This window comes from Cheilinus undulatus, linkage group 14 (genome assembly GCF_018320785.1).
Source record: "Cheilinus undulatus linkage group 14, ASM1832078v1, whole genome shotgun sequence".
NCBI lineage: Eukaryota > Metazoa > Chordata > Actinopteri > Labriformes > Labridae > Cheilinus > Cheilinus undulatus.
The window spans coordinates 40,583,444-40,602,740 of NC_054878.1; the positions used below are offsets into that span (position 1 = coordinate 40,583,444).

Consider the following 19,297-nt stretch of genomic DNA (forward strand, 5'->3'; position numbering starts at 1 on the left):
AAAAATAAGTGCTAATACACACAAAAATGTATATTATGCTGTCACTAAGACACAAAACTATTTATCTATTACTATATTTATTTTTTGTTAAAACACGTTACATTCAGTATCAGTTTTCAGTGAATTAGTTAATTTTGATCCTCAGCTGTTGTCATGGAAATTTAAGAGCCGTTGTTGCTAAACGTTTTAATTGTGAGACGGCAATGACGTCATCGCCCGCTGCTGGAGTAGCCAAAGGCCACGTGAGGACTGTCAGTCATTATATAAGTGTAATATACTTAGATGCAAAGCATAATATACCTATAAGTGAATTATACTTATATGCAAAATATAATACCTCCACAGGGGCAGACATTTGGAAAAATTGCACGTTCAAAGACTCTGTGAAATGGTAATAAATCTGTACTTTAGGTTTGTTGCATGACAGGACACTGTGTTATGAACCTCCATGTCAAATTTCAGTCAGTCCTGAGATCTCTGTCCTCTTGTCTCAAGCTGATCAGAGCCACGCTACATTGTACAATACTATAGAGATGTTTCCAGTGTAGGCTAGTCTAGGCCACTGGCGTATGTGGTGTATGTGGAACTTTAGAGAGACGGCAGAAAAAAGCCAGTACTTCAACAGGGTTGTCAGATGGGAACCCCTCTTTGCCTCTGTGTCATATATTTAGTCCCACAACACCTCCAGAGAGCTGGACAGTGATTTAGCATCCCAGAGTCACTCCCCTCCATGCCAGCTCTCACCAACATGGCCATCACAGACCAGCGATCCGTACATGTAAGCTCCAGGTGGTGAAAATGCCAATTCTACCTACCCTTGCTCAGTTTCTTACATCAATTTAAGATCTGTTTCAACTTTAGTAGTACAATATCTGGTGACCTTAACTAAACTTTTACTACAGACGACCTCAAATGCCCTTTTCTCTCTCTAACATGAGAGTGGGAGCAGTTGGGCTTAGGCTTTTTAAAGATTAAACTGTTAAAATGGAATCCACTTGAGAAAGGTCTAGACTTTGTTTGGTGGAGGAACATTCACATTTTTCAGGGGATTTAATGACAGCATATATTTCACATTCAAACACCTGAGGGTTAGAGCTTTTTAATAGAAGACATCACATAGAAGCTCAGCTTAATTTTCAGTTTTTCTGCCCTGCAGCTTATCTTGCTTTAACTGTTCATTATGTGAGTGTGCTTCATAAAATCAAAAAAAGGTCTTTTAAGGTTACCACTTTCACCTTTACTGCAAAAAAGAGCAAATATATAATAAAATGTACAGGCTGTTATAAAAATATCGATTGAGTCATCGCTGCAAGGAATAAAGGAGTCCCTTGACAGCTTTAGCAGCACAGTTGATGACATAAAAACAAGCACATGATGTTTGGTAAGGCTTTAAGATCCACAACCTCAAAACATCATCCTGAAATTCAATTTCTATTTTCATGAGTGTAATCAGTCATGTCTGCGCCCTCTGATATCATGTCAACAGGAGCAAAAACAGCATCAATTTTCAGCCATGTGACTCATTGAACATACAGCCTCTTTATCACAGAACAAAGGTGTTAAATCTCTGCACAGGGTGATGTAAAGTGCAAACATTCATGCTGGAGACTAAAATTAAAACAACAGCATGCATATGCATAGCAAGTGACAGGAAAAAATCCGCATTTTGTTAAGTTTTTTTTTTTCTGTTGACTGAAATACACTGAAAAGGGATCTAACGGTGACTAAGAAGCCGGCAAACTGAAAGGAGGAAATGCAGCCTACAGACGTGGGAGCACATTTTATATTTATCTCTCATAAATGTCATGTAGGACACCTCCGAGCTCACATAACCTGAGCAGGGTGAAATGTGACTAACCTTTATGGAGGAGTGCACAAAAAAGATCCCAAAAAAATCAAATAATATCTCAATGAATATAAAATGTGGAGACATGGCAGCTGAGGGGAGCAACATGTGGATTTTACACGCAGGCTGCCTGATGAGTCACACAGGTGATAAGATGCTGGCGATGCTCTTAATGCACTATTTTTGGGGATGCTAAAACTGCCACTCCTCTTACTCCTACTTAAACACACAGCGCTACTATAGTGTGTCACTGTGTGGCAGACAATAAAAGGAAAATTAGATTTACATGCTTCCTACACATGTCAGAAACATGGCCAAGGCTCAGTACAAGAGCTGCTGTCAAATATGTGGAGGAGTTCATTGTTCTGAGCGCTACTGGGGAAGTACTAGTGTCAGCATCAGCAGTGTTTCAGTCATGGTACCGCCGTAGTGAAGAGGGAGCTGAGCCAGAGACAAAGCCTTCAATTTACCAGCTGATCCTTGTTCTAGCCCCCACCTGTGGTCGTGAGCTTTAGGTAATACCTGAAAGAGTGAGTGTCCAACTTTAAAGATATGGTGAGGAGTTCGGACATCTGGATGAAGATCAGAGTAGAGCCGATGATCCTTTGCATCAAAAGGAGACAGTGAAGGTTGTTCTTAACCTGACACGCCAGATGGATTTGTTTCACACATCCATCTGGAAAACCTTCAATACTAAGCGTTTGGGAAAGGGCAGAGGCTTTGAAAAAAAAACTCGGAGTGTGATTGGATGAATGTTCTGTCTGCCACATCTTTACGGGCCAATCAGAGTAACAAAACACGTGACGTAGCCGCGACCGAGGTGTGCGTGCACAGCTACAGAGGAATAACGCAAACCATGGCGACTGTAGACATGTCAGTACACGACTTTTGTCGTTCCTGAAAAGACAACCAACTCACTGCTGTTCTTTGTTTTTCTTGAAACGAAGAAATGTCAAGTTCTGATAAAACTGACGCTTTGGCAGCATCCACGCTAAGCTCCTCCGCCATAATTGCACCAGCCTCTTGTTGCTGCTTGCATACGTCACAACTCTGCCACACCCAAAAGTACCACCCCTCGTTGCTGATTGGTCCTGTCACTTTTCTAACCGGGCCCAAATGGTTCAGACGGGAGCTTTGCCTGATGGATTTGCCAGTGAGAAACACGGAAACGGGCGTATCCATCTGCTTTGCAAGGTTAGGTTGTTCTGGTATCTGATCTGAAGACTTCCTGGTCACCTCCCTGTCAGGTCTAGCAGGGATTATATTATACTAGTGATGCATTTGAGCTGGTACCATAACCAGTCAGTACTTATTCCTGATGTCAAACACAGATAAGATAATCCATGATTTGTTTTTTCAATTAATCAACTTTTGCTAATGGCCTCTAAATGTACGGAATTGCAACTTGATGAATGTTTTTGTTATTATGATAATGTGCTCTTGTTGCACCCCTTCTGTCACTGGTTGTTTTCATTCTCTTCCCTAACTGCTCTTCATAAACTTCATCTTTACACTCACAGTTATCCCAAATACTAATATCATACAGGTTAGTCTCAAAAAATGATTAAAACAAAAGTCAGGAACAACCTCGTCATACCATTTTACTGATAAATGGGTATATACATTTTTACTTGGCAGAGAAGGCTCTGCTCTCAAGATCCTCCTTGGGTTTGTCAAGCAGCATCAATAGAAACCCTCTTATGAATAGAAGTATTAATGACAGTGCATACTGAGTACAATAAAATTAGTTAAAAAGCAATGAATCCATTGTAATATGAATCTGAATATGAGGGTGCAACAGGCTTGATGCTATAAAGGAGGAGGCTGGGGTGGAGGAGGTTGAGCTTTGCCATTAGCAGCAGTGTGGTGCATCAGCATTAATGCAAGCAGGGATTAGTGGGAAGTACGCTATATTTAAATACACCCCTGTGTTGAGAGAAAGAGCTGTGATTGGCTGTGGGAGCTGGGAGGCAATAATTGGGATCAGCTGGCCATCAGCTGATCACGGCTAGGCATATGACTACCGTGTCCTGCATGAACTAAAGCTGAGCTTCATATATCATGCAAAAATTACTTTTCCTGTGATTTAAGTCAAACTTCCATCTGTTTAGATTTATCTCACACAACGTAAAACTTTCCGAACTTTTTTTTGTTAATCCTAGTGATTGCAGCTTACAGCTCATGAAAATCAAAAATCCACTATCTCAAAGTATAAGAATATTGTGGTAGAGTCAATTTTGCAGTTTTTGAAGGTTACCTGAGCCTTAATTGTCTCACTCTGGTTCAGATCACACAGCCACAATCATGGGGGAGACTTCTGACTTAGCTATTGTACAGAAGCCAATTATTGACACCCTCCACAATGAGGGTAAGCCACAGTAGGTCATCACTGAGAGGGCAGGCTGTTTTCAGAGGCAGTATCAAAGCAAATTCATGGAAAGTGGACTGGAAGGGAAAAGTGTGGTAAGATAAGGAGCACAAGCAACAGGGATGAGCTCCACCTTCAGAGGATTGTCAAACAAAGCCAATTCAAGAACTTAGGGGAGCTTCACAAGGAGAGGACTGAGGCTGGAGTCAGTGGACAAAGAGCCACTACAAGTGGGGTGTTTCTTTTGACAAGCCAATCCTGAACCACAGACAGCATTATGAGGGTCTCACCTGGGCTAAGGAGAAAAAGAACTGGACTGTTGCTCAGTGGTCCAAAGTTCTGTCTTCAGATGAAAGTCAGTTAAGCATTTCTTTTGGAAATCAAGGTCCCAGAGTCTGGAGAAAGACCGGAGAGGCACATAATCTAAGGTGCTTGAAGTCCAGTGTTTTGAGTTTCCTCAGTCAGTGATGGTTTGAGGTGCAATGTTATTTGCTGGTGTTGGTCCACTGTTCTTTATCAAGTCCAGAGTCCCCACTGTCAGATGTCTACAGACCTTCATGCTTCCATCTGCTGAGGAGCTTTATGGAAATAGTGATTTCCTTTTCCAGCAGGAAACCAAAACTACCAAAAACTGGTTTATGGACCTTGGTGTTACTGTGTTTGATTGTCCAAACAACTCACCTGACCTGAATCTCTGAAAAATATCAAGAGGAAGACACCAGACTCAACAGGGCTTCATAACATCCCAGCAGTGCCACAGACTGATCGCCTCCATGACATGCCGCATTGGTGCAGTAAGAGTGCATAAATGAGTATAATTTTCCAGAAGGTCAACATTTCTGTATTATAATACATTTTTGGACTGATGTTTTGTGATATTCTAATATTTTGAGATTGTGGATTTTTGATTTTCATAAGCTGTGAGCCATAATCATTAACATTAAAACAAAAAAGTCTTAAAATATTTCACTTTGAATGAGATTAATGTAAAATATGTCATTCCTTGAATTAAACCACAGGAAATAAAACTTTCTTATGATATTATATGTTTTTGAGATGCAAGATTTCAGTGTTGTCATACTACTGGTGTTAATATTTCACAGCCACAAATAATCAACATCATCATGTCCTCACATCAGATCATTAAGGCACGAGTTATTCTGCCATTTTCCACAGTGGCCTCCAGAATCAACAATAAATTAAAGTGCCTTAGGGCTTCTTAAAATGATGACTATGATTGTTTTATTGGCTAATAAAGGGGAAATGACTACACGTGACTATGAAATATTAAGTTCCCAAATCTAAGGAATAAATCAGGTTATAAAGGTCGAAGAAAGTTTGGACTTTTAAATGGGAGTAGGACCCTTCCATTTAAATTAATCATCCTGCTTGTGTGCTGATGGCAATAACTGCACATAAAACTTAAAGTGTCGAGAATAATGTGACCAAAGCAATCAAAATTAGGATAAATTATGAGATAGTAAAGAAGATGAATATGAGTTTGGCTGATGGATATGACTATGGCAGCAGTAGGTGTATGCGTGTGTGGAGGGGGTGTTTCTAAAACTTCCTACATAAATATTTCACAGCTCCTTACTTAGCCCAGAGTGTGGACGTCCTAACGGGGCTTCAGCTCATACATACAGTATACACCTACTTCTTAGATGGCGCTTTTACGCTGCTTGTCTCCTGCATATTCCATGCCATATATTTTTACTCCCTCATCTTCTTAGCTCTTGGGTAGAATGCAAGAGTTTCTGTTTTTGAACCGCAGAGGTCTATCCTCTCTGTTCAGCTAGAGTGATTTCAGAAGAAGCAGTTTAGGAGCAAATTTCTCTTGAAGGTACTTCAAAGGAAACAGCTGATTCATATCATCAGTATTCCTGTGATCTTGAACATTTCAACCTTGTTATTTTTTTTTATCAAGAACTAGACGACCTGAAAATTTGAGTTTCAAAAGGTGGTGAATCCTGGAGTGCAATGGCAGAACAGGAACTCTTAAACTCTGAATTACAAGGAAACATAACATTTTTCACTTTCTGATGCTGAATGTCACCTCTCTCTTGAGGACGGAGCTGGAGTCGGTCCAGGAGGTAGAGTGCCACCAGCTAGATGAAGCTGGGCTCTCATCCATACACAGCTTTGGTTCTGGAGGGGCCGGACTCTCTTCTTTTGCCAGAGTCGCCCGAGGTTAGAGGTGCTGGCCAGGTGAGGATACTCACAAGCCCCTGCTGCTGTGTTGGAGATTTCCCTGGTGAGAGGGTCACTCTTCTGTAAAAGCAAGTGCCATCGAGTGAGGCTCCAGCTGCTGTGTTTATGTACCAAATGGCAGTTTAGCGATGCATCTGGGGACACCAGGGACTTCAGAGCTCACCTAAGTTAAATGGCTTTTATTGTTGGAGTTTTATGACAGCATCTCCTGCTGTAAAGTGGTTACAGTGCAGACCTCCGCCATCAGCCCTATCTCCCAATATTAAAGAATGCTTTAAAAAATTCCTGGATCCAGACGGTGATCCGGATCACTCCCAAAATCTAATCAGTTCTTCCTTATGCCATTTCTGACATTTCCTGAAAATTTCATCAAAATCCATCCATGACTCTGAGTTATTTTGCTAACAAGCTAACAAACAAACGATCAAACCCACCCGATCACATAACCTCCTTGGTGGAGGTGAATATGACAAAGGAGGCTGTGGCAGACTCTGATCAGCTTATGAGAGGCAGAAAGAGCATTGAATGACAGGTGACTAATTAATGATGAAAGATCCAGTCTTCCGGCTTGAACTTCCACTGAGCTCCATTTGATACATTTAAGTAACTGGACTGAGCTTGTTTTTTTATTTCACTTTTCATTTGCAGAAAATAAAAAAGTGCGTCACAATAAAAATTAATAAGAAGAGTCATTAATACAGATTAAACAGAGAGGAAAAACATCATCAAATATAAATAACAGAAAACAGAAGTGAATTAAATATCAAACACAAGCAAATTAAAAGCAATGCATCAACTCCATGTTTGATCTTTGTTAAAATGAAAACAAAATGTAAAGTTAAAAAGCCATGACCTCAGAAGAATAGTCTTTAATTCTGATGATAATACAACATGATAGTGGATTTTTAGTTAAAAGAGTAACATCTATCTTAGTGTAACTCCGCATAGATCATGGACTTGCTCCCTGTTGTGCCTACTGTTCAAAAAACTGCTTCATACCCGAATTCTGGCATCATGATGTGCTTTGTATCTGATGTGAGACAGCAAAATACCCCCTAGGATTACCACCGAGGCCCTGGGACTTGTTTAATGAGCCCAAGGTCTCGCTGCTCCATACCGCAGCCTACCACTAATTTGACTGAAGATCCACCGGCAGCCCGAAATAGCCTCGTGATGATGCCTAATCTCCACAGAGGCCTTTATTCCTGTCACACAGCGCCATGTGAAAGCAAGTGATCAAGTATTCCCTTGCATCAAAGTTGCATAATGAGGACGTGTTTTAAATGATACTCCACAGCAGGCCCCAATCACAGCTGACAGCTACGTTAAGAGAAGAGCCTTGTGCATTTCCATAGTTATTAGATATGCTTCCAAATGCAGGCTTCCTCCTCTCTGGCCCTCTGTGATTTTCACTGCCTCAAAATTCCTCCCACTGTGTTCTCATATGCACAATGACTCGCCTTTGTAACGTTCACAATTGTGCTGCTGCAGAAATGTCCGGATTGAAAGAGTGACGGGGAGTGCTCAGTGCTGTTCCAGTTTTTACATTTTTACTGCAGAGACTGAGGAGAAATGCCTCCTTATCCCTCTGCTCTTATCACATGATTCCTCAGTCTGATCCAAGTTTCTTCACGTCCAGTTAATCGTCTTTTCTTTCATCACCTCTCTTCTTTTATCGCTTTAAATTATAATGAGAGTTGGCGGTGGGATGGTTGGTTTTGGAATTTAAACGAAACGGTCTTCTGTCTCCTGCTCTGTATGGAGCCACAGAGAATGACAGGAATCCTGATGGGTCATATTAAATTCACCTTTATCTGTCCAAAATATTAGACCATCGGGTGGACAAGAAGATGCCTTTTCTTTCAGTTGTAACGTCATCAAACTGATGGATGTCACCTCCCATAGAATTTCAGATTCTACATACAAATGTAGAATCCTGGGGTCTGGATTTTCAGCATGGGAACTGTGTAGTACATTTGTAGTCTGACCAGCAGGTCATCAGCAGGTTTTAGAGGATGCTGGAGAAATCCTCCATGTGGGCAGAAAGAACTGCATGAAAGTACAGCTAAAAATCCATCACAGATCTAACATTGCAACCTGAGCTACAAATATGTTTGTACTAGGGCTGTCAATAGATTACAATTTTTTATCGCGATGAATTGCAAAAATTCCATAGTTAACTCAAGATTAATCACACTTTTTTTGTCTGTTCAAAATGTACCTTACAGTGCTTTTTCTCAAGAATTAAATACCCTTATCAATACAAGTGGACAAAAATGTTTTCTTTATGCAAATGTTTGTTCATGTCAACAACTCAAAACAACAACAGATAAAGTCCAGAAAATTCTCTAGTCTGAGCTCAAAGATACTGAATGATCCAAAAATATGCTGAGAGCATATCATGGTAAACTCAAGCCCAACAAGCCACAACAGATGGAGATACTGACCTTAATGTGAGATTACTAAATAATACCACAATGTAGAGTCAAACTTTAGACTTCTATAAGTTAAATCCTCTGTTCTCAGCAGCTGAACACAGAACAACAGATCTCATCATCACACATGGGCATAAAGAGCATGGTCAGTGCTCAGTGCTCTTTAATCACTCAGAGATCATCCCTAATCCTTCACACTAAAGCAGAGAATTTCAGCCTCATGTGAGGGAAATAAAGGTTCACAGAACCATCCCTTTACATCCCTTTAATTACACTACAGATCACTGGGAGAAGTCAAGTCTCCTCTGAGAGCTCAGCAGTAAGGCACAGACACATCTAATGGTGTTTCACTGTTCTGATGTGAGTAAGGTGGACACATCTAAAAAAATCTCTGCTATTATTTATCATATTTTACTTTCAAATTAAAAAATGCCCAAATGTAAAATAAATGCTGACAGTAAGAAATTACCATCATCAGTCCAGTAGATTTACTGGAATAGTAATAAACACACATGTGAAACTGCTTTTCAAAACTTATGAACACACAAAGTAAAAGAAGTCTCAGTGGAGAACCTTTAAGTTGTAGTAAGAGGACTTGACTATCTTTTCATTATTCAGATCATAGAAGAGCTACAGATTTCATCTAAGACCATTTTTTCCTTCCTAAATAAAGGAGACCCATAGTCTAATAATGCCTTTTAGCTTGTATTATGATACTGTACAGAGCTCATTCACTCTCAGGCTCACCTGTAACCTCTGCTCCCCTGTCACACACCAGCCTCTGCTGCTCTGTCTCCTCCTCCTCATGATGCAGCTGTAGCCTATATTCACCATACATTAGACCATCTCCTATAGGGACTGCAAAGTCTTTTACACTTTTGCAGCATCTGGATTGACTGTTTTCTAAATTTGGCGTTTATTTACAGTTCCAGTCGATCATTTTAGTAAGTTTCGTTTTTGTCCGAATACTTTCACTTTCAAGCAGGAGCTGCGTGTGGATGGGAGAGGGAGTAAACGGAGCTTTAGGAGACGTGATCGGACCAGTCAACAGTCAATATAAAGGGTCAGCGCAGCTGTAGTGTCGGTTCATAGCAGATATAAATAAATGAATAAATCATACTGGTCCAAAAGTGCGTCAGCACACCGGGAAATGCCCGGTATGCCAAATAGCGAGTCCATCTCTGAAGTGTTGACTGAGCGTCTCCGTAGTAAACAACTCCAGCATGGTGAGGGGGGCGGCTCTCTGCATTAGTGGTTTGCTCGGCTAGCGAGTGGTACGGGCTATATAAGACTCTATGAACTCCTGATAACTCAGTTCATGTCGACAGTAGGAGAAAATAACTTCAGTTTTATCTAACATGATATGAAAGCTGAACCTGCCATTCAGAAGTCCCCGTCCTGTATCCATTTCTGCTCGCTTGTACCGCATCACAACAGCGCAACTTCCTGATCTGACAAACCACGGGATGGGTCGAGGATCACACAGAACGCGCATGCGTTAATCGTGCGACAAAAAAAATAGCGGCGTTAAAAGTAATTTGAGTTAACACGATGTTAATGCGTTAACTTTGACAGCCCTAGTTTGTACGATTCACCAAAGCATAGAGGAAACTGAATACCTGAAAGAAATTAAGTAAGGCTCACTAAAAAAAAAAATTGCATTTTTCTATTTCAGTTTCTATTTTAGTATTTTCTGCTGTCCTGACATTTTTGCACACCATGGCCTAGCTATAAAGTCTGACATTACTTTCCTAATAGTTTAGGACACCCATCCACATTAACATTACTAATAAAAATGTAATTCTGTTTTGATAGAAGGGCTTTACATTTTTGGAAAGGTTACCTTGTACTACAGCATAAATTAATAAAATTCCTATTTTGTTGCTTTGATAAGATCAGCATACATTTTCTGAAAGGGAGAGGTGGGGAGTGGATTTTTCTGGTACTTAAGGGGATTGTGGACAGGCCAGGGGCACATATTTTTTTTTAGAAAGGCCTGAAAAAGTGATTTTTGCATAATATGTCCCATTTAAATTCACATTACTCAGAATCTGCCGCAGTAATCTTGTCTTGAATGTGATTTTGGCTGTTTTCTTGGAGTTTCTTGACCTGAACTTATCGAACTCTATGCAGTTATAAGTGGCGCTTGATTGAATTTGATATTATCTGCCTTTCATCATTACTAAATGGATGTTGGAAAGGTGTTTGTCACCAGAGCTGAGTACTGATAAAGATAGGAGAATCCCTTATTCAGAGAGGCACTATTTAATATGAAAGGGTGTTTTAATGTTCAGAGTTGTTATTTTTACCTGTTACTGGTTTCAACATTAAATTCAAAGGCAGCAAAAGTGTCAAGAAAAGACTCAGTGAGGATCTTTGGGAGCACAGGGCTCAGGGCAAACCCTCGATTGCAGAAATCCTGATGCAGCTTTGGGTTTCTACTGAGGTGAGCAGGCTCAGGTCCATCCTTTGTTTTTTGGGTTGTTGAAACTGTTGCAAGCAACCTCGGGGGGCAAACTGATGTGAAAAACAAGAGTGAACCATGCTGAGTGTTGGAAAAAGGTCCTGTAGCATTTTAAGGGTCCAACATTTTCTAAAAGTCTGAAACTGACAGAGCTGTGATATTTCTGTTCTTGTGCTTCTGTCAGCTCTCACTTGCTTGGGTAAAGACAGGTTTTACTGTTATTATCCTGCAGACAGCTAAACCTTATCCACCCCGTGACCCCTGAAGCGGCTGCTGAAACACAAGACGCCACGGAGCATTACACATGAATTACAGTGATTTTTCACCCTTTCTTCTATTCAGATGCATCAGCGTGAAGTTTTCTTTCATTTTTATGGAACTCTGTCACCAAAATCAATGCTCTGAATGTTTTTTTACAGCATCACAAACTCCGACCTCCTGTGTAATGAATAATGGCGGCAAATTTCATTTGACATTACAGCAATTTCCCTCCACTCTAATTGTCCTTGGAAAGCAGCAATCATTGAACACTATAACAGAAATCGTTCCCCATTCATCAGCAGGCATAATAAGCTTTATTATTGTGGAGCTCTTTCTCTCCCCCGTGTCAAGGACAATGAATGTGTTTGAAGTATTTTTAGGAATTTGTTCAGATGAACAAACAAAACGGAGAAGCGAGGGTAAGTTCAGGATTTATCACTACTGAGGAGATACGAGCACCTATACAAAAGCTATGAGATAATGTATCTTAACTTGTTAAAATCATGAGGGACCACAGACATGAGGACAGTTTCAGGGCTTTTTAATATTATAATCCTCTTAATGCCCACTCTAGACAATCTGGCCAGACTGTGAGACCACAGAGCTGCTGTTTGTAGTAACAGTTTCACTGTTGTAGTTCCAGAGGTGCATTACAGTGCAGGGGTGAAAATGTTTAAAAGGGCACCAGTGCACTAAAGTTGCGATACATTTATTATCAAATACTTAGAAGCCCTGGTTAAGATTAGAGGTGTTTTTGTAGATTATGGGATTATACCTTCTACACTGCTGTGATATAAAATAGATGAGGAATTATTAACTATTTACCCCTTATATCACAAAGATTCGCAAGGGAGAATATGACTGAAAATTAACTTGATACTGAGGAACTAATGGTCTTTTTTTCATTTTTGTCACTATTTGAAATGTGCCCTCGATGGCCTTTTATCAGGTTTTATTAAAAAAGAGTGCATTCTACCATGCCTTTCATTATGATTGCTCTTCTAAGAAAGAAATCCAGAGGGCAGCTTACCAAATTTTGCCAAGTTTAGAAGGCAATCTTTAGAAGATAAGATATTCCTTTATTAGTCCCACAAGGGGAAATATCTATGGGGCACCATCAAATTTCATCCACTTTAAAAAACAATCTTTGTCAAATTTTGCCCACTTGATAGCAACAAAGAAGACTCTTTGTCATTTTTTGCCCGCTTGATAGCGACAAAGAGGACTCTTTGTCAAATTTCATCCACTTTAGAAGGCAATCTCTAGGGCAGGGGTCATGGACTCCATTCACACAAGAGCCAGCTTTTTCTTGTCTGACACTGTGGGGGCCAAACTACAATAAACTAAACTAAAATCAATATTTAAGTCCCATATTTCTTTTAAAAATGAATGGAACTTTTAGCTTTTAACAGTGAGGCAATATCACCTCTCATCGTATCGCCTATACTGAAGCCAGCCACAAGGGGGCGATTGAGATATTTTAGCTACATATTTCTGGAGATACAATTTTTGTCCACTTAGAGGGCAATCTGTATGGCAGTTTTTCACATTTTGTTTACTTGAAAGGGCACCAAACGGGGCACTTTGTAAAAACTTTCCTTATTAGAGGGCACCAAAGATGGCACCTTGTCAAATTTACCCACTTAAGAAGGTAATCTTTAGAACACTGTCAGCTTCTTCCAAATAAATGGTGATCTACATGGCACTTTGTCAAACTTTATTTACTGATAATTCAGTCTATAGGGCAATTGTCATTTTTCAACAACTTTTTCAAAAAGGGTACTTTGTCAAATTTCTTTCACTGGAGAAGGCAATCTTTTTGATTTTGTCAAATTTATTCCCCTAGTGTAAGTATAGTTTTTATCAAGATGACTAAAACTAGACTAAAATGTAATGTAGTTTTCGTCGGACATTCAAAATCTGTGATATTTCTCCACTGTGGATAAATTCATCAAAAAACAATGCATCTGCAGCTATTCTGCCTCTCAACTGTAGAAAGCAGGGACCCCAGGTTTGACAGAGTGCATAGAACACACTACTGTGATTTGATACTAGATTTTGGCAAAAAAATATATGCATGGACTAAACGTAAAGACTAAAATGTGAGGATTTTATGCACTAAAATGTTTTGAGTTTCCATCAACTAAAACTAGACAAATACTAAAGGGGTAGAAATGACTAAAATGGGACTAAAACTGAACGACACTTCATCTAAAGACTAAGACTTTAACGAAAAGAAAATTTTCTGTAAAGAAAATTAACACTGCTATCCAACATGTTTGATAGTTATGATTCCAGATCAGGGAGGCACTGACTCAGTTGGGAGCAATATACATATCATATTGACACCATGCATGTAAAGATTAGGCTTTGAATCAGGCAATGCATCCATGCAGTCAAATCTGGCCCAAAAGCAGGTCTAAATCAACGAGCCAGCCTGAAAAGGCTTTCTTAAGGAAACTCAGCCTGCATCACAAACAATTCATCCTCATTCATGAATTAAAATGAAATGTAATCACTTTAGAATGCACTTTTGCATCAACTGAGATCTAATAGCATTACTTTACCCACCTTTAAAGAACTTTTCCAAGTTCTTTCCAAAAATACCAGAGATTTTGGCAGAGCTGAAGCTTGACTACCTGAACAGTTTATTTGCAGTATTGTATCTCTGTTGGACAAACCTGACTAGTATGACTTTTTGTTCAGTTTCTTTTCCCACATCACCAGAGTTACAAAAAATAGACTCTAACAGATGGCTACAAAGTCTATCAAGCATTTTGCTGAGGAAAATCTCCAGCTTCTGATTTTTTTCAGTGTCACAGAAATAATGACTCCCTGCTGTCACTCTGTAAGGTGTCATTGTTTTTATTGAATCTAGTACAACATTATGGAAAAACAGGTGGTGCTTCTAATTTTTGGTCAGGGATAATTTACCAATTCTCTAAAGAGCTTTGGACTCCCAAAGATACTCAGAAAACAATACATTGAAGGTGATTTTATCCCTATTATTCTGATAACACAGCAGAGAGCACTACAAGGAGCCTCATGTGTCTACAGAGCTGTCTGTCATGACGTTACATCTGGTCTTGCTCTTTAGACCTGTTGAGGAAAACGGTCTTGCTCCTTAGACTCAATCCTGTGTGAAAGGTATTCTAACAGAATCATGAATAAAATCAACTGCCTTTGACTTGTCACTTTCAGGTATCTAATTACCTGGATGACTGAGAATCTTCATTGATGTATAAAACATCATGAATACTGATGAAATACTCCAATAAAAGGCATCATAAATTGATGGATCAACGATATGAGCTGCTCCACTTTACCCCCGACTAGTTCCTCCTCGGTGCTCTTTGGCTTTCTTTGCTCATCTCTTTCTGATCTGTTTCCACAGGAGCTGGAGCAGCAGTTCGAGAGGGAGCGCCTCTCGCTGGAGGAGCAGAAGACTCTTCTCAGGCAGCAGCTGGACGAGCTGAGGGAGGAGCTGACCGCCAAACTCACCGCTGCCAATGAGGAGGTAAAACACCAGGAACTAATGACGCATATTTTTTTTTCACATTTTTAAAAATTTAGTTGTTTTGCAACTTATAACACCATGTTTGGGTACATATTGATAATATGAGCAGTTCTTACCACTTTGTTGATTCTGGAATCCCATGAATTCAGAGAGATGTTTTATGATGTTGACATTTAGAGTGGTTATTTAAATGAGAGCCACACTGCGACACCAGTGTGAAGTTAAACTGTGACTTTTAATTAGGTGACAGTTTCAAATGCTTATTCTGTCAAACACAGTTTAGAAAATTGTTATGTGGTAAGAAATATGCAGGAGTGCATGTACAAAATGACTCACTGATGTCCACTGATCACAAGACAATTTCCAATTGAAATTGGTGTTTGTTATGCTTTTATTTTGTACTTTATTCTGTCATTAGCGTAGGGCATTTTACTTCCTGGTAAGGCTAGAACTCGCTCTTATTTGGAAAGAAAATGGAACTTCTGGTAGATCAAAAGTTTAGACTTTAGCTTAACCAAGAAAAGAAAAGGAACTCAACCTTGCAAAACAGACGCGCCCAGTCTGAGTGTCCGCACTCACTGATTTTGAGGCGTGTTCCTGCTAAGTCCATGGGGGCTTCACTGTCAAATCATGATTAGAAGCCCTGGTTAAGATTCATGAATTTTGGCCCCTCATGCACCCAGGGGTGTTTCTAGACACTCTGGAGGCCCCAGGCAGAAGGCACCTTGTGTCTCTTCTTGCTGTATACCACAACACCAGTTTCAGAGGGCTTTTAGTCTTTTCATCCTCTTCTTGCTTTTTATGTCTTTTGGCATGGCCTGAAGGATGGATTCGCTTCATGGCAGTCATCAATTATTGCAGTCTATCACAAATATATACATTCGGCAGCCCTCTTGCTGGCTCAATAGGGGTTCTACCGAGGTGTTGTTGTTGCAGTGTTTAAGGGGGTTCCATGTTGTCGTTGATATTGACCCATGTCAGCCTTCTCTGGGAGGCCCCCTTTTGGGGGGTTGAGTACTGTAAGTCAGTCGCCATTAGCTTGGATATAGCTGTAGAAAAACATCATTTTAATCAGACCTTGACCACTTTTCTTTATTAAAATAAGAGCAAAGAGCCGTACCAAAAGCGTCTCTTGGAAGAGAAGATGTTCTTGCATGTCTTCTGATAGGGTTCAGCCTGAATTTTAGCCTCAAATAAGTTTGCCCTTATTATACTATTGCAGCGGCATATAAAGCTCAGGTTTCTACCACAGCTGCACATGCCTGACTACCTCAATTTGTCTCGTCGCTCTGATTGGCCCGTATTTAATGTGACTGACTGAATGTTTGTCCAATCACCTTTTGAGAAGTTTTTTTTAAAGTCCTACCCTTCCCAAACACTTTCTGTGGGAGTTTTTCCAGATAACTGAAATATATCCATGCAATAGATGGATGAAATGGTCCGTCTGGCTTGTCAGGTTAAAAGAAGAAATGTGTGGGATGATATACTGTAGTTTTGTTTCTCAGTGCAAGCACTGATCTGAACCAGCACCCTCATGTAGTTTAATTGTAATATCATTATCTGGTATTTAACGACAAGAATGAATCAGCCACGGATATTTAAGCAGGTTAATTTGTTGGAGTTATGTGTGATAGATTTCTCACTCAACCCAACTTCTTCTGGTAAAGTCACCTAGAAAAACTAATAGAAGCTGAAACTCTGAGCTTCTTAATTATGTCTGGTCTGAATATTGATTGGTATTTACCTCGAGAGATAAAGCTCACAGTTTTTTCAGTCTTGTTGGTAGAGGAGAAAATAGCTCTGGGTCCCTAGTAAACATGAAGCTCATGCATTTCTTACCAGGCACATTTAAGATTCCTTTAAGCAAATTAAACTGAGACATTCCCCAAATTTAACTTTAACAGGCTTACAGCTCTCTAATTGTATATTTGATTGCAATAATCTATTTCAACCCCAAGCTCCAACTTTTATTATTCTTAAACCTGATGTGGATTACTACTGCTTATTCTGCTGCTGAGTAAATACTGTTTTTTTTTCATTTCTTCAGTAAGCCGACACCATTTAGAAACAATAAGTCAAAAGTTTTTCATTAATACTCTCAGGGCCTGAAAAGGATTTTGCTATTTTCACACTCACTAAATCTGTGCAAATCAGCCAAAGATTGTTTTCTATTCACAAAATACACACAAAGTTAAGATGCTCAAACAAATCTGCACCCAGGAGCAAAAAGCATGTGTTAATTATGTTTATGCATATCTTAATGATCCATTAAAAGTCAGCTGGAGATAAATAGTCACCTTTATATGTAAATGGATCTCATTACAAAACGTATCTTATTCAAACACTGGGGCTAACAGGCACTGCATATAGAGTGACAAGGCAAGGCAGGTTTGTTTATACAGCACATTTCAGCAAAACGCTTCAAAATAAAGAATTCAAAATCTGACCAAATAACTGTACTGAGAGTTAAGAGTAACATCTCCACAGTTTTTAAAAGCATGTCACATGTAAACTTTCTAGTGATCAGAAAAACAATTCCACTTCTTTGTGAGTCAAAACTTAATTATCTGCAATCATGTTGTCAAAATACCAACATTCTAACTTGACCTGCTACTGGAGCGATACTCAAAACTTAAATCTTATCAGTTTAATAATTGATACCTGATGAACCAGAAACAGGATGTCCACGAGGGATAGTCACAATTTGACAATGGCATTTAGTAACCTACTGAAACAGTAGTTGATATTTCATTAATTTCAGCATATTATCCAACATTCATTGCCCCCAGTAGACAGGACCTAAGTAAATGAGACAGCAACTTCACTCATGGTTTAGTGCCCAAGAGAATTCTGGGAAAACTTTGCAGGTTTGTCATAGTCACCAAGCTATATATATCTATCACCTATCTGTTCCTTCACCAAGCACCCTTCACACCTTTCTTTCTCTTGTTTGTATAAATAAGTTAATGTGTTCAATGTTCATAGTGTGTATTTGTAATGTATATTTTTTGTGTACTAAGAGAGCAAAGTTTAACCAGAGTCAAATTCCTCGTATGTGCACACATACCTGGCCAATAAAGCTGATTCTCATTCTGATTCTCATTCTGACAATTCAAATTATTTGAGTTACAACAAAAACTTAAATTGTTTGAGTGCTGTTCACTTGTTCACTAACTTGTTTCTAATAAGTATTTAGAACAGGTTACAAAAACTCCACCAAACTTAGCATCTTTTCTGATAGCCAAAAAGCTCCATTTTGGTCTCATCAGACCAAGAAGTTTCTTCCACTTGACCATGAAGTCTCCCACATGCCTTTTAGTGAACTCTAGTCCAGATTTAATCTGAGTTTTCTCCACCCCCTTTTTTAATGTACCAGTCCTGAAAGTTTTCAGCTTGATTTTCTGTGTAGTTTATATTTTTTTGACATGTATGAACCTTAGTTTGGTCCAGATATACTGCAGGCTTTTGCATGTTTAAAACACTTTGAATTTTAAAAGACAAGGAAAGAGTAACATGAAAGAGAGAAAACAGAACGTCTTATCAAAAAAGTTCTCTCACCAGCTCAGTCTCAGTCAAGCACGATTTGTCTCTGATTCTCTTATTCCTCTGCATTAACCCGTCATGCTGTTTTTCTGTTGTTTGCACACCTCATGCATGCATTTTCAAAGTTGAACTTTACTTTGAACATCGAGGTGAATAAATATCTGATGTGTAGCAAAACTAAGTTGCCACGTTTGCAAAAACTGTATGGGTTTTCTCATTTAAAAATCCAACATAAAATGGTTATTGAATGCATTTTTGATGGAAATTCCACCTCGCTGAGCATAAAATGCTGATGTAGTTTTAAAGCTGCTGCCACACGGAGATATCGCCTGAAGTTGACCAGAGGAGAGGCTGTGAATATGGTTTGGTCTGACTCACTCGCTCTGTATGTTTCTGTGCTCCCTGCAGGTGACTCGGCTGCAGCAGGAGGTGCAGCAGGGCGAGCAGGACATCGGGACAGCTGAAGGGCAGATCTCCACTCTGAAGGAGGCGCAGGACAAACTGCTGGAGGAGCTGGACGCCACCAGGGCCCGACTGAGAGAAACCAGCAACCTGCTGACTGCACTGCAGGTCAGCACACACAAACAAACAAACAAACAGATCACGCAGACGTTGATTTATTCTGTGCTTGTAGGAACAATCATTGGTTCAT

The 19,297-nt window shown here is 39.6% G+C and overlaps 1 protein-coding gene across 2 annotated transcripts in view; it reads left to right on the top strand.

Annotated features, from left to right (window-relative positions):
* Positions 1-19,297, top strand: part of fam184ab (family with sequence similarity 184 member Ab) — a 300,581-nt gene that overhangs the window by 164,913 nt on the left and 116,371 nt on the right. For both annotated transcript variants that reach the window (XM_041804790.1, XM_041804791.1), the window contains exons 10-11: positions 14,980-15,102; positions 19,054-19,215. In XM_041804790.1, the coding sequence (XP_041660724.1) occupies positions 14,980-15,102; positions 19,054-19,215 (285 nt within the window). The remainder of the gene's footprint in view (positions 1-14,979; positions 15,103-19,053; positions 19,216-19,297) is intronic.